The sequence below is a fragment of the Podarcis filfolensis genome (genome assembly GCF_964270895.1).
Source record: "Podarcis filfolensis genome assembly, chromosome: 10".
Lineage (NCBI taxonomy): Eukaryota > Metazoa > Chordata > Lepidosauria > Squamata > Lacertidae > Podarcis > Podarcis filfolensis.
This window is the reverse complement of record NC_139612.1, coordinates 46,014,439-46,033,446: the sequence shown is the minus strand read 5'-3', so window position 1 is coordinate 46,033,446 and position 19,008 is coordinate 46,014,439. Positions and strand designations below refer to the sequence as shown.

Below are 19,008 nucleotides of genomic sequence, written 5' to 3'. Positions count from 1 at the left end.
CGGAACAATGTAGTATGAGAAAAGGGGTGGGGGGTGGGGTTTGCATATTAAAGGTGCCAGGTTCAACCAAGGGTATTTCCAGGTAGAATGGAGAAAGCCTTGTGAAACCTTGCTTGTCCATGCAGGCAATACTGCCTTAACACAAAGGTCTGACTTGGTCTAAAGGTAGCTTCTTATGTTCCTACCTTATTCCAAACTAAATTTTCATTTAAATTCATTATTTGAAACCAACTGTTTCTAGGAGCAGATGCTTTTACACTTGATTCTGTGTAAAGTTTGCTGCCCATACATCAGCAAGTCTACTGAAATGAGGGTGAACCCGCCACATAGCATCCTGTCTTGCAGAAGAGCAATGCTATATAACATTTTAAAATCCAAGAAATTATCACAGCCCACCTAAAGACCAATTACATTTCTATCATTCATAAAACATGAAGCAGACAGTGTATTTGATATTTGTAGCTTTATTATAAGACTACAAGCCAGAACAGCATTCCAGAAATTAAGCGGTCTCTTCTTTGGCAATGCGATCTTTCTTGAGTGGTCCCTGCAAAGAAAATAGAAATGTGTCAGTCTAAACAACAGGAGATCCATAATCTCAAGACACATCCCAAACCATTTAACATTAATTAACAGGTGGATTTTTTTTTAAAAAAGAGACAGAAGTCAATAGACTATGGAACACAACACAATTGTTAAAAGTCTGCTGCCACCAACTGGCCACAGCATATAGCAGTTCACTAGTGGACTACTGGTTACATTCCTGAGGGAACCACTTAATGCTTGCTGGTTCTGGAGATTCCCAAAAATGCTAGACAAAGTGTGGTCAGCAAGATTCTTATGTGAGCAACTACTGTTGTGCCTTAACTGCAAATTTGGAGTAGGTAAATGCACACAAAGGTCCCCCAATTGAATTTGAATGTACTAGGGCTTAATTGAGACTATGCCAATACCATTTAATCCATTTACACATGCAAGAGCTGACCCTAATCCTGAACCATTAATAAGTCTTTTCACACACCTTAGAACAAATTTTGGTGCTGCCCACTGTTCAATTACATAGGCATTAAAAGATTCAAAACATCACATTTTCCTAAGAGCAAATGCAGCAAGTGGCTTATATACTGGACACTAGAGAGGAAGTGCTCTTACCATGAAAACCTTCTTCTCCTCAGCTGTCTGGAAGCGGCCATGACCAAATTTGGAAGTGGTGTCAATAAATTTCAAGTCAATCTTCTCCAGGGCCCGACGCTTGGTCTGCACAAGCAAGGACTAGGGGGAAAAGGACATAGAGTAAGGCTGACTGGCAGGCAACTGCAAAATCTCAAATGGAAAAGGTTAAGTGATGGAAAGCCGGTAATTCAGAAACATTTTTCTACAGCTCTTCAAGCTTCACTACTACACTGTACTGCAAATTCTAACGCCCCCCACCCCCCTGGCATGTGGCTTGAAGAACAATATTAACTTTAGATCTCAGGCCTGCATTCAACCACAGTGCATAATGTGCCATTTAAGAAGAATTTAGGCCTGATTTGCCAATACATGATTATGGCCTAACTATATAAACAGAAGTCAGCAGCCAACAACATGCGGATTGTCCCTGCTGGAAAGCCTGGTTGCTGTATACTGTCCTAAGAATGTGAAGAGGCCAATGAGCAATAAAAGCCCTCTCACACTTCTTGGAGAAGCTGATCTATTGGAAGCAGTGTGCATGCCTCCACTTGCTGTTTTTAGTGTCACAATCTGGTACAGAAAATGCTAGCCTTCTAGCACCCTGACATTATTGGAGAGCTTACAATATTCAAACAGACAGCTATATCACCTCATCTAGCAAAGGAACTTCAAAGAGATCAGTCACCACCCTTCCACTGCTCACCTTGCGCAGAGTGAGAACTCTCTTCTTGGTCCCAACAACACAGCCTTTCAACATGATAAAATCATTGGTCACTTCACCATAATGGACAAATCCGCCCTGTGTGAGAAGAGCAAATAAATGTGTATGGCAATTATTTAGTACTACATACCACCAATATTCTGAATTCTGCAATTTCCCCTCACCCCCAATGGGATTCAGAGGCCAGAGATTTTAATGTCCAGCCACAGCAGAAGGCAGAACTCATGGCAGACAATCACTGAAGAGGTAAAAGGTGGGGGAGATGGTTTATGTTGAAGTGAATGGCACCTTTAGGAACTGTTAAGAGGACAACTTAAAACTAAGAGCACTGAAGGTTACTCTATGCCCCCAAAATGCAGTAGTGGCAAATCTTTGAGGGACACACAGGCTTCCACCCAATGATGTTCTACCCAGATCCCCACATTTAAATTTGAAAGCCACTCACCAGAGGGTTAATGCTCTTGTCAGACTGATCATACTCTGTTGAAGCATTGTTTTTGATCAGCTTGCCATCCTTGATTTGGTATCCTTGGCCAATCTTGTAGATCTATGTGAAAAACAAAAAAAGGGGAAGGAAGAAATGAATACTTTTCAACAATGAAACCCAAAAAATCAACACCAGGGTTTATGAATCTGGTGACACCTGGCAACTCACAGATCCCTACTATAGAGGTCTAATTTCCCATTATAGGTTTTGAGAAGGCAAGATTCTGAGCAGCTGTAGGTTTCCAATGTTTCTTGCCTTAATTAACCCTAAACAAATGTAAAAAGACCTCGTCACTCAAGCATGTCAAGAGTGATTGGTGGTGACCACGAAAAAAATCCTGGCTCAAAAGCCACACAAAGATTTGTGGCCCACCAATCAGGACCTACCTCTTTAAAAAACCTTTAATTCCCAAGGAAGTTGCAATCTTTGTGTTAGCTGGTACACTGGTATCTCCTACACGTTAAGCTTTGGAATGTTTCACTTTGGAAAGTTATATTTATAAGCAAGTAGTACCATTACAATGCTTGTAATCAACTGCAGTGACTATCTTTAGAACATGCAATGACTCATAGCCATTTTAAGAATGCACTCACATATTTACAGTTCAGGGGGAGGTAGAGATTGGCCAGCAAGTGACATTACTGGTATGGAACTATATTGTCCCAACTGCTTAACCTGGTCAAGATTTCCATATATAATTTTAGCAGAACGGGTTGCTCTTTACTGAAATGCTGCATTCTTATACAACCTGCAGTGCTGTAGGGCAAGTGGTAAGTGAAGCGGACACTGTTGTAGAAGAGCTTGGCACAGAACTTCTTCAGTCATGGGCTCAAATCCAGCTAAGTAAACCAACCTCTAATAACACCACAATCTCTTTCTACCCACCTGCCGTTCTGCAGTAACATTTTATGAACACAGAACACGTTCAAGCTTCAGCGGGAATCTATTATTATTATTATTATTATTATTATTATTATTATTATTATGCAAAGCACATCCATACCTTCTTATTGATTTCTGTGCGGTGATGGTACCCCTTCTGACCAGCTCGAGCCACAGAGAAGGCCACACGAGCAGGATGCCAGGCACCAATACAAGCCACTTTACGCAGACCCCTGTGAGTCTTACGGGGCAGTTTTTTGGTGTGCCACCGGCTGGTAACACCTAAGAAGAAGAGACATGGAGCTTGTTAGAACTACTTAGCTGCAACATCTAATTGACTGAAGCCTCAACACTGTGGGAAATCACTGAAATGTCTTCCAGACACATGAAATTACTATACTAAAATAAAGGGATCTTACAAATGACCACCCTTAAGTGTACAAACCCTCTCCCATTTCTTGCAAAGCTGGTCTCAGAAGGAAGGCAGCATGGAATGACTCCTCATGGGTATCGGGCACTGCGCCCAGTGCATATTCCATGATCTCATCACTGAACAGCCTCTTGCAAACCAAGAATATTTTGCCAACCCTTTTTACACCAAAGCCAAATAAACTACATAGGATGTTAAGGACACTCTTAGTAGTTTAATCTTTGACATATTATTGACTGGGACATAAATTACCTTTGTACCCCTTGCCCTTTGTGACGCCAATGACATCAATCATTTCATCCTGGCCAAAGACAGTCGACACGGGCACTTGCTGCTCCAGCTTCACTCGAGCCCAATCCACTTTCTCAGCTACAGTGCCACCATTCACCTGGATTTCCATCAAGTGAGACTTCTTTTGCCGAAGCGGAAGCATTCGCATCTGAGATACCAAATAAAGAGTTAATGCATTGGTTGTGGCAAAATGCCTAATCATGTTTGCATTTTTTCAGTATCAATTATTATTTCTAGTTCAATCAATCCAAAGTGAAGGGTAATTTAATGCTTTTACAAAAAGTTATGTTTGCAACATTAACCGATGACTTAAATTTCATCCAATACCATCATTCTCCTTGAGGGCCTTCTGAGCCAATCAATGCAATGCATTTTTAAAGGCTATATCAAAGAACCCCACATTTCTTTTCTGATGCATTCATTAACAGCTCATTGCATATATTAGAATCAAGACCCGTCACAAGTTAAACAAGAGCCTTTAGATAAATTACTGTGAAATAGCCAAATTATAAAACCTTTGAAGAAATAAACTATATTGTGGGGCAGCAAGGTTGACTGAACTGACAAAATCCTGTATCCTTCCAGTACTTGCCACCTTCTGGTTTTCAATATTCCATTAAAAGGATTCTTAAAGGCTTATAAAGCATCGTCCAATTTTACAGTCACAAAGCTGTATTTAAAAAGGGCTAAGTCAAAGGGTTGAAAGATAGGAAGTGCATCATGGTACAATAGCTACTAGGTAAATATTACATCAAATACCAGATGCAATGAGGCCCCATTTACTTCACAAGACTTTAAAAGCACTACCAGCCAACTGTTTAATCTGCTATTAGCAGATCTTTGGCCATTGACATTAAACTATCTGTGAATTCATATGTGCTTCAGGAAATAGGCAAGGCAAGAGCTCACCTGAGTGTGAGCTATGACCCTGATAACCTGGCAGTACTTCTTCATGCTGTTGAAGTCCTTCTCCAGTTGTTTCTTGCCTTCTTCATCCTGCCACTTCTTGCAGTACTTGGTAAAGGCCTTCTTCTTGGACTTATGCCTTCAAGGAGGAGCAGAGCAGAGATGGGGATTGGCAGAGCCCTTCATCAGCCCACCCAGAGAGGTGGTTGAGTGGAAGAAGCTGCCATAGGAATCAGTTTTGGCTCATTGCTGGCTTCTAAGGAGCCTTTTCCACCAGCAAGCGGAGCCTGGAGCTCATCAAGCAAAGGCAAGGCTGCCAGAGCTGAGCGGAGCTGCCATAATTCCATACAAAGAACATTAATATGCACTGCACAGAACAGTAATTAAGAAAATGTATTCTGCCTTAGAAGCTCCATTTCTACTTCATAGTGTTAACTTCACTTTACTCATTTATAGCTTTCCAATCTTGCCTTTTAACACCATAATGCCACTTCCTAACAAACAACCCACAAATCTTAAAGGGCAACTTTTACATTTGCATACCTCAAGTTCAGATATTCAGGAACGTTACTGGTTATAGTACCCTGACCTGAGTGATTAACATGAATGTGCCACACTATAAGGGGGAGAAGTCCTTCCCAAGATCCAGGTTAAGACTATACCAGGAGGCAACTCAACTAGAAATTTGTGGCCACCAGTAAAGAAGTCCTACTACACTCTCCTAAGATAGCAAACTACAGTCAGTGCTCGACAATCAGCAACAAGCACCAGAGGTGATTTTTTAATGTCCGCCCGTCGAGAAATCATCATCTGTAGTGTTCACATACCCAAGAGGGTATCATAAAACCTTACCCCCTTACTGCAATATAAACTGAGTTGCTGTCAACTCAGTTCTAGAGAGTTCTACAAGAGAGCAATATAATTGGGGCTAACTATTCCTGCATCTTCCTAACTCATGGAACTTAAGAATCTCAGCCATAATTACCAGTTCTTGTAGAACCGACGCTTGCACTCATCGCTGATATGCTCGGCAAAGATGGTCTTGAAGGTGCGAAGGCCACGGGGAGTTTCAACGTAGCCCACAATCCCCACAATAACCATGGGAGGGGTTTCCACCACAGTAACTGCCTCAACAACTTCTTTCTTGTTGACCTCTATGAAACAGATAACAGAACAGATGAGAACTAAAATATACTAATGAGCCTAGTTTCTATAACTGAGGGAAATTAAAACACCATCCAAAAGCAACCTAACCCTTCTGTTGTCAGGTTAAAGCCTAACATGGGGCATGTGTGCTGTCCTGAAAAGCTAAAGGAGTGCATAAGGTGAGGAATAGGTGCAGCAACAGTTCTTATGCCTGGTCTTTTGAAACACAAATAAACAACCCTGGTGATCAGAACAATACACTTCTTTCTGCTGCCCACTAGGAATGATAGAGCACATGGACTGGTAGTGTAGAACAGCAAGTCCCGGCTCATACATACTCCATCTTGGCTATGAAGCAAGTAAACTCAGGCAAGCTGCTAGCATCACACCTTCATCTAAAATAACAAAGCTAATAATGTCACATTGTCGAAGTATTGAAAATTACTATGTGAAGTGTCCTAAAGTATATCAATGCCGTGTATCAATTTCACTTCCCTCCCAAGAGAATACGTACTGGAGCCAGGTCTGTCAACTTCACGGACAATGTGGGTCATGCCAGCTTTGTATCCAAGAAATGCAGTGAGGTGGATGGGCTTGCTGGGGTCATCTTTAGGAAAGCTCTTCACCTTGCCTCTGTGCCGACGGCTACGCTTGCGAGGCAGAAAGCCCAAAGACCCATGCCTGGGAGCTGAAAACTTGCGGTGGGACTAGAAGGGAGGCAAAGACATTTTGCTTAGTAGGAGACAGCTTTGCAAGTCCTCAACAACCTCAGGGTTCTTAGGAAAGCAAGGAAATGCTCTAAACACCCTGGGAGAGAAACTTCCCTTGCCCATAATAAATCCCTTGGGAGCAACACTAAAGTGTGCTTCTGTTGTGTACAGTAATGCAGTGCATGCCAAGCAACATGCCTAGCTTGTTTTCCTTGCAAGGTTGGCAATACTGCATCTCAAACACAGGTACACAAGACTCACAATGTTGCATTAAATAACCAACCCACCCTATGAGAGATTTTTATAAAAATACAGCCAGAATGGCCCTTTTATAGTTAACTCTTCAACCATAACCTGAGGTAATGGGAGACTTTTTGTCTTTAAGACAAGAGCATAAAGCATTTACTAAGAACAGTACAACTTGCCCCTCATATAAGATCAAAGACTATAGTATAAAAAGAAACCATCGTCCCTCAGCCCCAGCCAAAGATCAGGGATAGAAGCAGCTGGAGCCAGGAACATCCGGACAGCCACACGCCCTCCCATTCCTGCATTAAGAGCCATGGCCCACCACGCTCCTTGGTGGAGCTGTTCTAGTCAACCACATGCAATGACCTTATAAAATTATCTGTAATTAAGACGTTCAAGGCGTTTTAGCAAGGGCGACGCTACCAATGCACTCCGGAGTAACAATACGAATCTTATGCACGTCTCCTCAGAAGTAAGTCCCAATGGGGCCTTCCGCTTAAGTATGGAATTGCTGCCTAAGTATCTATAACAAGTTTCGGCAATTTCAAGACACCCTTTCCTTAGATGAGGTAAAAGATGACGGCAGGCAGCCTCGCATTAGGCCAACTCAGCAGTCATCGGTAATGAGAATAGGCCCAGGACCCAGTTAACGAGGCGTATGTAGCACCCAAATAACTCTCGGTGTGCCTTCAACAAAGACCCTAAAGCGAAATAGACCGGGATTTAGCAAGGCCGGAAAGACCACTGACCCGATGGCAGCGGATTGCATGTTTCCCGCAAAGCCCAACTACCACCTACCATTTTGTCTCCGAGCTGATGTAGAAGGGAAGTGGAAAGGCGCGCGTGCGCTATTTATCCCTTCGCTTCCTAGGCGTGCGCAGACGCGTCCAGCCTATACGCGTGCGCATGCGTTTCCAAATCGGTCCCATGTGCACTGTAATCCTCTATGCGAAATATCGCGAGGAGACAGAAGGAAACGATAACTTTTTTTAAAAAAAGTAAAGGCTACGGATACCGGGAGGGTTTTGCATTCCTCCGAAGATGCCATTTCGCGTGAAGGACTGCTTGTCGGGAGGTCCCTCATTAAACTCGTGCATGCGTACGAGGAAGCAAATTCCATCCTTTCAATGGGGGATCGGAGAGGAGTGTCTCTATCTAGTCATAATACTGGAGGCCGGGAAATTGGGGCTTAAATTTATCTATCAAAGGACAGGATTATCAACGACGCGGGAGTCCAGCATAAACCTATAATCCCCCCCCCCCCAACAGCACTAGGGTGTACAAAGCAGAGAAGATGGTATTAGTTTGGAGGCGTCTGTTAAAGTTTGGTAATGGCTGAAAATGCAAGCTTTTGGGTTCCATAGATCTCTTCAGCAGCCCCTTTCCAAGTCAGAAGAGGTTTTTCTCAGAACTGCTTTGTGGTTTTGTTTGTTTGTTTTGTTTACAGTCATGTGATATACACATTTTATTAAGTATAATAAAGAGGAAGGAGGAGACTGAGGAAGAAAATTACAGTATTCCTTACAGAAAATCCCTTCTGCTTCCCTGCACTGCTGTCACTGATGCTCAGGCAGCTCTGTGCTTTTACTGACCCACAGAAATCTTACTGAATATGGCCCATCTCTTTCCAGCATACCCCACACCCAACACCCAAGCAGACTCCAGCTTCTTATCTGTGAACTTTCCCCCACTATGGGGTTGTAGTCTGGGAGTGGGGAGTCTGAATCCTGCCCATTAGGGTTTTTTTTAAAAGCTCATGGTTTGGAAAGGCTGGAGTTCAAGGTAGCAATCCCACCCCAGCATAACCACACTTAGCCCTCTTTCTGATGCAATCTACTGTGGTGTCATCATCACCCAGTTACATAAGGGGAGTCCAAAAACAGATGGCTCAAGTCAGAAAGCAAGGCAAGGCAAGACATTTGTGCTGGGATGAGCATGGCCTTGCCTCTAAGGGGTCAACATTAACAAAATGGCAGGTGAGAAGAGGCTTGCCATTTACCAGCCAATTGGGAAACGAACTGTGATGTACATGGCACAGCTGACTTTGAGGCTGCTGCCCCAAACCCAACTCATGCTACTCTACTTCTTTATGCATTACCTATTGGTGAAAGTCTACATGCCGCTATTGCGCCCCTTGGCCACCATAGTCAAGCTAGTCTTCTGTTGGGTCACTGTGCAAGTGACTGGGATCTTCATCTTGTGGCACTGCAGCCTAAAGATGTTACGTGCCATGCATTTAATTCTCATCAGGAAGCTCTGGAATGAAGTGCTAGTCCCAGCACTTAAAATCCTATGGCATTCTCGGGCAGCTGCAAGGTACTTGTGTTTTTATTTGGCTGGTGTCTTGCAATGGTGTGCTGCCAAATGGGCTCTGGAGTTGCTAGGGTTCCTGAAACAAAGAAGTCTACCAGCTATTTCATCTACAAGGCTGCACCACTCCATAAGCCCCTTCCTCCAAGAAAACTATGAAACCTATCAGACAGTGTTGCGACCAGTCATGAAGCAAATTATTTTCTCGCTCTTCCTGGGATTGCTTGATGGAGTTCAGGAAGTTTCACAGCTGACAGCAAAAATAACAAAATGTGCACTGACCCTGCTTTTTAACTTGGTCAGACCCACACTGAGTTCAGCCTGCAAAGCGAAGATCTTAGATGACATCACCAGTACACTCCCACATCCCTGCATGTCTTTGTGCTCACGTTTCAGGGGCCCTTCATTTTCCATCTTAAAGGACATACCACAGACTTTTGCTGCACTAAAGTTTGTTGTGGCCACTGAACACATAACCAGTGGGCCAGGCAAGTATGGTTTAGATGGCACCAATATTCCTCTGCACGTGAGATTCCAGACCAACATCAGAATGAGGAATGCTTTTGCTATGCAAGAAACACGTGCAACTTTGAAGCAGGTGAAGGTAGCCTGTGTGCTCTTCATTGCAATCTATCTTTCCGTGTTCTACAGTGTTGTTAAGGCCATCATATAAATGGATAGATTAGACAACCTCTTTTATGTACAGTTGTTTTAAATGGTGAAATGTCCTTTCTGTAGCAACTGCACTCGGATTTTATCCTGGTCACTGTGATGATATGCAATAATCCAAAGCTAATTTTGGGATACAGGGGCATATAAACTTCAATTCCATATTTATGTTGCTCATGCAGCTCTATACCAAATAAGGAAATGTGAACTAGTAAGTGCCTAGGAATCCCAGGAAGAAAATGTGCTTCTGAAAGTCAAGCCTCTTGAGAGTTGTAGTTCATATCCTGACTCTGATGACAAATTATGATAATGGTGGTAATAAAAGTGTGGCTAAATGCTTAATGGTGAATCGTTATGGCAATTTGCACACATTTTCTGGTCTTGGAAATGTGAAATGCAGTCTGGGAAATTAGATAGATGGGTCTAAGAAGGTAGTACTCTTTCAAGAAGTTGCATACTCTGAAGCAACAATTATTATAACAGCACAAACGTTATTGAAAGCAGGGAGAACTCAGGTGACAGTCTTAAGCTTGGGAGTCAGACGATTGCACTGTCAAAATACACAAAAATATGCAAGACTACCTTTCATCATATCAAACTTTTTGTCCATGATCTGGCCTGGTGTTGTTTACTCTGCCTGGAAGTGATTCTCCAGGGTCTGGGACAAAGGTTTTTCACATCACCCTGCTACCCAATTTTTTGCTTTCTTAAACAAACACCCAGAAATGCCAGGAATTCAGCCTAGGACTGAAATCACTTCAATATATTTTATGGGAAGTGACTCATAAGTGGAGTTAAATAAAGAAATAGTCTGAATCACCCAGATGTCTCAGGGTCTGTAATGTTTGAAACCACTCCAAAACACTCTTTGCTGGGCTTAAGAGGAGGGCAGAAGGTTAATCACTAGTAGATCGTCAAGGGTTTCTGACTCCCAATGGTTTGACAATATTGACCCTCCAGAAGCCCCTTTCCCATGCTAAATGAGGCTGCTGAACAAAGTTTTCACAAATGCTGTGACCAAGCAGTAACATTTCCTATTCATTTGTATGCAGCTAGGGAGAATATTACTATATTTCTATGCTGCCCTTCCTTCAAGGAGCTCAGGGTGACTGACATACATGGTGTCCCCCATCCCTCTTTATCTTCACAAGAACCCTATGATGGAGGTTAGAGTGACTGGCTCAAGGTCACCCACTCATAGATGAGTGGGGTTTTAAATTGGGCCCAACACTCTTCATATTTACACCACACTGCCTCTATTGAATGTTAGACGACCGCAGTGGGTGCTTCCTCCACAAATAGTCATGGCTACCTGAAGAGAGAAGAGTTGGGGTAGCTTAGCTAGATGTTTGAGAGGGAGAGAAAAATAAGTTCTGGTATAATTTGGTCCAGTTCTCTGGGGGAGTTGGAGTGGGTTCAGGTGGGGATGGCAAAACCCGGATCCCTATCCAAGTTTTTCAGGCACAGACAGTATGACTTCATTATTATAAATATTTCATTTTTCTCTCCTGAGTATGATCTAACATTCTGTAAGAGGCTTTGCACAATGTGATGCCAAATCTGACTCCATCCTAGGCACGTTTCTGTCATGTGCTTCTGTAAATATTATCAACTGGAGGTGGAGAGAGCAAAAGAGGAAATGAAAAAAAGCATGGAGAGAAACAAGGCTGCAGGAGTCAAGACAACAGGGTTATCATCTTTACACATAAAATATACACAACAGTGTAACATTATCTTCCTCATCCTGTTTGGTAGTGAACAAAAACAGATGTGATAGAAATCAGCAATATCGCTGTCTGTTGTTGGAGGTAATTGTGTTGACTAATTTAAACCAGATTTTTTGGGGGGATAAGGTGCTATGTATAATGCTGGCTAAGGAGATGAGAACTGCAACCTGAACAGGCATTAAATTGAGAACAAGAGGATGAGTGATGAATTATTAACTCTTCTTTTCACGAATGCAAGGTAATGTTGAATGCAAGGTGTGCTCTCTTAAGCCTCTGCAGATCGACCACTTTGAAACCACTTTTCTAGCGAAACTTCTAATTCAATCATCCTACTCTTAGCACACATACAGATTTATATCTTATATTTTCAACCATTTTGTTAACATTTGTCATGGATGGCAAAGATTAAGGTTTTTCTTAAACCAGGCATCCCCAAACTTGGCCCTCCAGATCTTTTTTGGGACTACAATTCCCATCATCCCTGACCATTGGTCCTGTTAGCTAGGGATGATGGGAGTTGTAGTCCCAAAACATATGGAGGGCCAAGTTTGGGGATGCCTGCTTTAAACTATCCAATTTTCTATATATAATGTTATGCTGGTGTATTCCAATGCTATTATCTTATAGGAAGTATGCAAGAACTTAAGGTATCAGAGTTTTTCCTCTGCTATTCCACAATAAATCATGTACATTGCTCAGTCCCACTAATCTATGTCTCTCTCCCATCTAGAAAGGGAGAATTCTAAGTAGCATAGCTCAGCCTTTAACCAGAACAATAAAGCATGTATTTTACTAACCACAAAACCAGACCTGCCAACTCTTTTGCTTTGGCTGGTAAACACCTGGTTTTAAAACTAATTCCTCCCATTTTAGAAAAAGGAGGTTATTGTTTTTCATCTTTTTTGGGAAACTAAATTCTAATTAATTTTAAAAAGTGATCTTCAGTCTTTCCCTGTCTTCTGGTCTGTTTCTACTGTGAGACTGCTCCCTAAAAGAATGCTGTTGTCCTCTAAGTCTAAAGCAAATTGCCCAAGAGCTGAGCAAAGAAGCACGCACTTCAGTATGCTTGCACAATATGAATAATAGTCGCTAACTAAATTCAAAGACTGTGCAAATTGGTTGGCTCTGAAAAATATCTGAATTAAGTTATCATTAGCTGGACTTTAGTCAGAGCCTCTAGTAGCTGAGCAGAAGAATGTTTCAAACTACTGTACTGATCAACCTTAAATCGTATCACATGGCAAGGATAGGACCGCCGGCTTGTAGTATAGGCCCTGCTGTTGTGTATCAACAGCAGCCTGACATGCAGACATTTAACAGGCAAAGTTTCTCCCGTTAGTGATAAATCGGGGGGGGGGGGGTTATGTGTGTCATTATGCTATTAAAAGCAGAGGATCTGAGCCAGTAAAAACTGGCAAATCTCTGCAGGGGCCACATCAGTTTGCAAGACAACAAATTAAGGTCTTTACTTAATACAATTTTTAACCACACATGGGTGTAGCCATGATTTTTGTTGGGAGGAAGGCTTTTGTTTGGGGGGGCAGAACCTCAGATTTGTATTGTTTTGTATTTAGTAGGGGCAGCTCCCCCCCCAGCTGTGCCCATGTAACCCCAATCATGTTGCACATTGTATGTATAACTTGCCAAAGCTGCCTTTCTGAAATTCAGTTACAGATAGGTAGCCGTGTTGGTCTGCCATAGTCAAAACAAACAAACAAAAAATTTCCTTCCAGTAGCACCTTAAAGACCAACTAAGTTAGTTTTTGGTATGAGCTTTCGTGTGCATGCACACGAAAGCTCATACCAAGAACTAACTTAGTTGGTCTTTAAGGTGCTACTGGAAGGAAAAAATTTTTTTTTGTTTTTTCTGAAATTCATTATTCTTTTCTGAATGTAATAGGATTGAAAGACTGAATCTTTCCTGCAATATTCTTTTCGCTTTACAGAGTTTCCATTACGTGCGTGGCTTATAAGTCAAGCAAAATATCACTTTCTTTCCTATTAATACTGTCTCTAACATCAGCTAGCAATTGTCTCCTGAGTGTACCAGTGGGGGACCCATTTCATAACGTGAAGGCATTCAGAAAAGTATTTTTATTGGCAGCTCTAGAGCCATTGAATTTTCATGTACTGAAGACTTGCAGCACTTGTTGGGTCTTTTATTTCAGCGGTCTTTCAAAGAGCTGGTGCTAAGCTGGAGGATGTAAAAGTGCTCTTGTCCTCTAGATGTAAAAGACAGATGTATTTATTTTTAATGCTGCATGACCAGAATTGGCAAACTGTTTTTCTCCAAGTGTCTCAGCAAGTACCTGCTGAAACATGAAACAAAGTCATCAGAAGTTTAAGCAGCATTGCTGAGCCAAAGCTAATCTGCCCTGCTACATACAGACATCATGCTGCTGTCATAGACAAAGATGTACAGGACAGAGTCTGTGACATCAGCACAGGAGAAAAGCAGCACACAAGCATGCAATGCCAAGTACTGTACCTTTTTTAAATAGAATAGTTTAACAAGTGGGTTTTTTAAATCTTTGATGAAAAGTGAATATTTAACTTACTAAACAGGATTGCTCTGTAACCCTCCTTTTCCAAAGAAGCTCTAGTTTACAGACAGCACTATAATAGCACTAATAATATCCTGTTCATTTACTTGAGAGCAAGTCTCACTGAATTATGGGGAACTTACTTTTGGAGTAAAAATGCAAGGGATCTGGTTGTTAGGTGGAGAGACCCCAGGCAGATAAGGGAAGTTCTTCCTGTCCCAAATGAAGTAACCCTAGATAGCTGTTCCTTGTTTAGCTTTCAAGCCATTAGGAATATTATTCACACAATTTCAACATATGAACTGGTGTTTTTCTTCAATATGGGGTTAGTTTTATGAATTTAGCCAGTGTGGGGTAGTGTTCAAAACGCCAGAGTATTTAGTCATGAAGCCCTTTGGGTGACCTTGGGCCTGTCAGTATCTCCCAGCCTAAACTACCTCACAGGGTTGTTGTGAGTAAAAAACGGAGAAGAGGAAGTAATATACCATCTTTTAACACTGGGTTAAAAACGTATTAATAAACAAATATTATCAGCACACACTGCACTACAAAAAGCAGCTGCATGAAAGAAAATCAAATGGTGTCTCCCACTGGGTTCAGGGGGGTTTACGTCTATGTAAGTCTGCAAAAGCTTTAAAGCTCAGTCAATGCACCTTTTGGCATGACGCTGGCTGTAGATCTGGCGAAGCATGTACTGTATAAGCATATATACCTCCCTCCACGGAGTCCCTGATGTGCAGAAGCCCCCAGAGGCCTGCAGAGGCCCACCCCCTCCCCGCTCCCTTCGCCCCGCCCCCCATGTTGCCAGGGCTGCGCGGGCAGGAAGGCGCGCGCGCTCTCTCTCTTCCTCCGAAGGTCGCGCCAGCCCCATGACTGCCGCGAAAACGGGAGCGCGCCTGGCTTGCCGCTGAGCCCAAGCCTGCCACTGGTGCCCTGGCTGCGAGCGTGTTGCTCTCTCCTCCATCGCCAGCCAGCCAGGCAGGCAAGCAGGCGGGGCGGTGAGCGAGAGGCGAGCCGGAGCGCGGGCTGCCATGCCCAGCTAGCCTTTCCCTTGCCTCGCACACCACCCTTGCGGCACTGCCTCCGCTAAAGCTGCCCCTGCACGGCGCGCCCTCCTTGCCGGGCAGCGCGGGCTGGCTCGCTTCCCCTTCTCCTAAGCATCCCGGCCCGCCAGTGCAATAAACTTTTCGCTGCCGACAGAGCGACCAGCGGAGCGGCGGGTCTTGCCCCGGGGTCGCTCCCAGGATGGAACAGGGCGCGTACGGAGCGGGCAAAGCCGGGGGCGCCTTTGACCCTCAGACCTTCATCCGGCAACCTCACACGATCCTCCGGATGGTTTCTTGGGTAAGGACTCGGAGGACGCCTCCCTGGCCGCGCGGGGGAGGGAAGGCCATTGGCGTGGGAAATAACAAAAACACGTGCAAAGCAATCGGCACGTCTGAAAGAGAGATCTGCAGAGAGCCCTGGGCGGGCTTGGCTTGGCTGTGGGGTTGATCCCTATCCTGCTGACTGAGCACCCAGGGCAAGCTTTAGATGACACTCAGCGGGGCTTTAAGGAGGAGGAGGAATGTCCTTCCCAGCGCGCGCGCGCGCACGCGAGATCGTGAAAAGGAAGATTAGGAAAGCCCAGCGCCGGGTGGTTGGATTTGGGGGACCCACTTCTCGGCTTCCCCTGCCCCCGTGGGGCGAAGGAGATCGCGGGGTGGGGGTGCCGGCCAAGCGGGCAACTGGGGGGGGGGAATCCTGCAACGCCGCCTGTCCAAAGTGACCTCTAAGATGGGAGCGAGGCCGTGTCTTCGCCGTCATGGAGCCCCCAGCTCGGCTTGCTTCTTCCATCTCCGTTTTCCGTCTCTTGTGCAGCGCCGCTTCTAGTCGGCGGCGGGGCGGCAGTGTTTGCAAACTGGTGCTCTGTGTGTGTTTGTGTTGTGCAGACTGTGGAGCACACAGCTAGCCCGGCAAGCAAGGTGCAAAATGGCATTGTGAGCGCCCTTCCCCCGCCCCTCTCCATTGCCCAGATCTCTCCGGGTGAAGCGTTTGGAAAACTAGGAAACATGCCCTCCCAGCCGCCTTCTGTATTGGAGCCTCCTTCCCTCTCTTGTTTCTTCCCCTTTCCTCCTCCAAAACTACTGCCGGCTTCCTTTGAAAGATGAAAATGGTTAAGCCGGTCCTCCAGCCTCGTAAGCCTGACGCTGCTGTTATTAAATGTTCATGAAAACATGCAGAAAATGGGAGAGTTTCCCATAACCTGCGCGATGAGCTGTTAATGGTGAGGCAGTTGGACGAGAGAACTGCAAAAGTGATTCTGAATTTCAGCTGCCCTTTTCCTAACCCTTCCCTTAATTTATTTCAGTTGGTTCCTGCTTATTTCATTTACAGAGGATGGGGGGCGCGGAAGGAGAGAAGGGTGCAAATGCGTGGTGTCCTCCTCTTCCAAATCCTCCTCCACCTTCAATTTTACCGTGTAGCAAATTTTATGTAACGCCGTTCATGTGTGATGAAGGAAGCGAGTTGATGGGATCCGTCAGCAAGAGGAGGGAAGGAAGGCTGCTCTCTCGACTGTGCGGCTCCCTGGGGTGGGGGGAGGTCACTTATCTTGTGACACTTTCGCCATGGCCGCCCGTGTGTGCCTGGAGCATTTGCAAGAAGGTCACTGGGATTAAGGGAGCAGGCTGCAAACAATAAGCTGGAGGGCGGGGGAGAGAGATTTGTCTCTTGTGGGAGTCTGTAGGGAGAGAGGGAAGGAGGACACAGCCAGGTAAAGCAGATCTTGGAGGTGACATGCCTTCTTCTCACCCTCCCCCAGTAGGCCAAGAGAGAGAGAGAGAGGGAGAGTAAATGTTGGATAGGGACAGGGCATCTCTTGTTGTGAGGGATGATGGTGTAGGAAGAGTTTGTTGCTGTTTAGTCGTTTAGTCGTGTCCGACTCTTCGTGACCCCATGGACCAGAGCACACCAGGCACTCCTGTCTTCCACTGCCTCCTGCAGCTTGGTCAGACTCATGTTTGTCGCTTCAAGAACACTGTCCAACCATCTTGTCCTCTGTCGTCCCCTTCTCCTTGTGCCCTCCATCTTTCCCAACATCAGGGTCTTTTCCAGGGAGTCTTCTCTTCTCATCAGGTGGCCAAAGTATTGGAGCCTCAGCTTCACGATCTGTCCTTCCAGTGAGCACCCAGGGCTAATTTCCTTAAGAATGGATGCGTTTGATCTTCTTGCAGTCTATGGGACTCTCAAGAGTCTCCTAGGAAGAGTTTAGCCTCTCCTATTGCAGCCATTAAGGCAGGGGTCAGCAAGGTTTATCTTGCCTGGGCCGGATTGGTCCCGCGGAGACCCCTCTGGGGGCTGGATTCTGCACCTGTGATTTTCAGCATTTGCGCTTGCGCAGACGCGATTTTAGGCGCCGTGGAAGTGAGTCCCCACACTGCACTGTGCCGGTTTAGTGCAGCGTGCTAGTGGGCAACTCAGTTTGGGGGCAGTTCATGGGCCAGTTAAACAACCTCCGCAGGCCACTTCCGGCCCATGGGCCTTAGGTTGCTGACCCCTGCAATAAAGTTAGCCCAGGAAGTTGCCTTGAAGTGTTTTGTTCATCTCACCCACTATTTGTCTACCTTTTGCAAGCACAGCATTTATCTTTGACATTTATATCCCACTTTTCTCAAGGTTCTCCCCCTCCCCATATTCCAAATAGTTGTTGCTTTTGGGCAAAAAGAGAGTTAGCAGCCTCCCCAAGCACAACCAGTGTGCTTGCCACCTGTTTTTCTGTCGACTGCTGGTGCTCCTTCCCTTCCTGTGCTGCCTGACTGCATGTGACTTGGAGGAAATGCTTGGAGATGAGAGGAGGAGGAAGGAGCTCTGCAGAATTGCTAGCAGTGCCCTGAAGAAGGGATTAATATGGTTGGCTGGTGTGTCTGCCTGGGCTCATTTTGCAGTGCTGTATGCTAGTGTTCGAACCAGAGGGCGGAAGACATTCTAGCAATAATCTCCTGGCTTTCACATCCGCCGGTGAAATTCAACATGATGTGGTGGAAGAACCTTTTTTGCTGTTGCGCAAACACTTGAATGAGGCAAAGCAGCAAAGAGCACAGGTGACAGCGCTGGCCCAATTATGATTGACATGACGTTAGATGGGACACTTCTGTCCTTGATAATCTGGGACAGAATGTTCTCCCCTTTAAAGCTGTGACTTCATTCTGTTACTGCAGGGCTTTCCAAGTACAGGAGAAGAGAGAGGGTTTCTGCAGTCTGCTTCTTTCTGCTTCAGAATATCACCTTATTGGCTCTCTTCACGAAATCAGATGACTTCCCAGCTGCAGAAAGAAACCCAGCATCCAAATTTTTCTTGGATGTCCTCCTGTTTCCCCAAAGCCACCAACTGCCTACTGCACCTTGACCTTGGAAGTGACTTTGATACCCTTCTATTTCTTGTGATAGTGTGTTACTTTGCTTTGTAAAAACACGTGAGTTGCAGAATAGTGGAAACTCTTAAAGACCATTCCTGTGCATGTTTGCCTAGGAGTAGGTCCCATTGAATTAAAGGGGCTTACTTCAATGTGCATGAAAATCTCAGGAATTGGAGTACTGGCTTAGCTGAGCAAGTCAAGAGATGGAGAAACTTAGAGCCTCATTCCTCCCGCATTTGAATGTTCTTCTCTCCCATATGGTAAAAGTTCAGTCTTTGTGCCTCTCACTCGTTTTTCACTCCTGTACTGTAGGTTACAACTTCACTTGCAATGCAAGCTTAAGCATGCTTACTTGGGAGTAAGTTCC

The 19,008-nt window shown here is 44.7% G+C and overlaps 2 protein-coding genes across 5 annotated transcripts in view; one reads left to right on the top strand and one right to left on the bottom strand.

Moving 5' to 3' along the window:
• Positions 1–448: 448 nt before the first annotated feature.
• Positions 449–7,895, bottom strand: RPL3 (ribosomal protein L3). Its single transcript, XM_083573899.1, has 10 exons — positions 7,794–7,895; positions 6,551–6,743; positions 5,876–6,044; positions 4,894–5,029; positions 3,946–4,132; positions 3,385–3,545; positions 2,340–2,441; positions 1,877–1,972; positions 1,153–1,272; positions 449–547 (listed from the first exon to the last, which is right to left on the bottom strand). The coding sequence occupies exons 1-10, from the start codon at positions 7,794–7,796 to the stop codon at positions 503–505; spliced, it is 1,212 nt and encodes a 403-aa protein (XP_083430025.1). The 5' UTR covers positions 7,797–7,895; the 3' UTR covers positions 449–502.
• A 7,135-nt stretch (positions 7,896–15,030) lies between these two features.
• LOC310743558 (TGF-beta-activated kinase 1 and MAP3K7-binding protein 1) overlaps positions 15,031–19,008 on the top strand; it is a 54,632-nt gene continuing 50,654 nt past the window's right edge. The window contains exon 1 of one of the 4 annotated variants that reach the window (XM_083573890.1): positions 15,031–15,588. In XM_083573890.1, the coding sequence (XP_083430016.1) occupies positions 15,490–15,588 (99 nt within the window). In that variant the 5' untranslated portion in view covers positions 15,031–15,489. Of the gene's footprint in view, positions 15,589–15,796; positions 15,953–19,008 lie in introns of those variants that run through there. The other 3 variants (XM_083573893.1, XM_083573892.1, XM_083573889.1) reach the window with 3 other exon arrangements.

What these genes read in the sequence shown, in the direction of transcription:
- RPL3 (XM_083573899.1), bottom strand. An exon ending in CGTCGGTTCTACAAGAACTG is followed by an intron (nt 5,030 to 5,875) that starts GTAATTATGGCT and finishes TCCTCCTTGAAG; the next exon opens with GCATAAGTCCAAGAAGAAGG. An exon ending in GCACAGAAATCAATAAGAAG is followed by an intron (nt 2,442 to 3,384) that starts GTATGGATGTGC and finishes TTTTTCACATAG; the next exon opens with ATCTACAAGATTGGCCAAGG.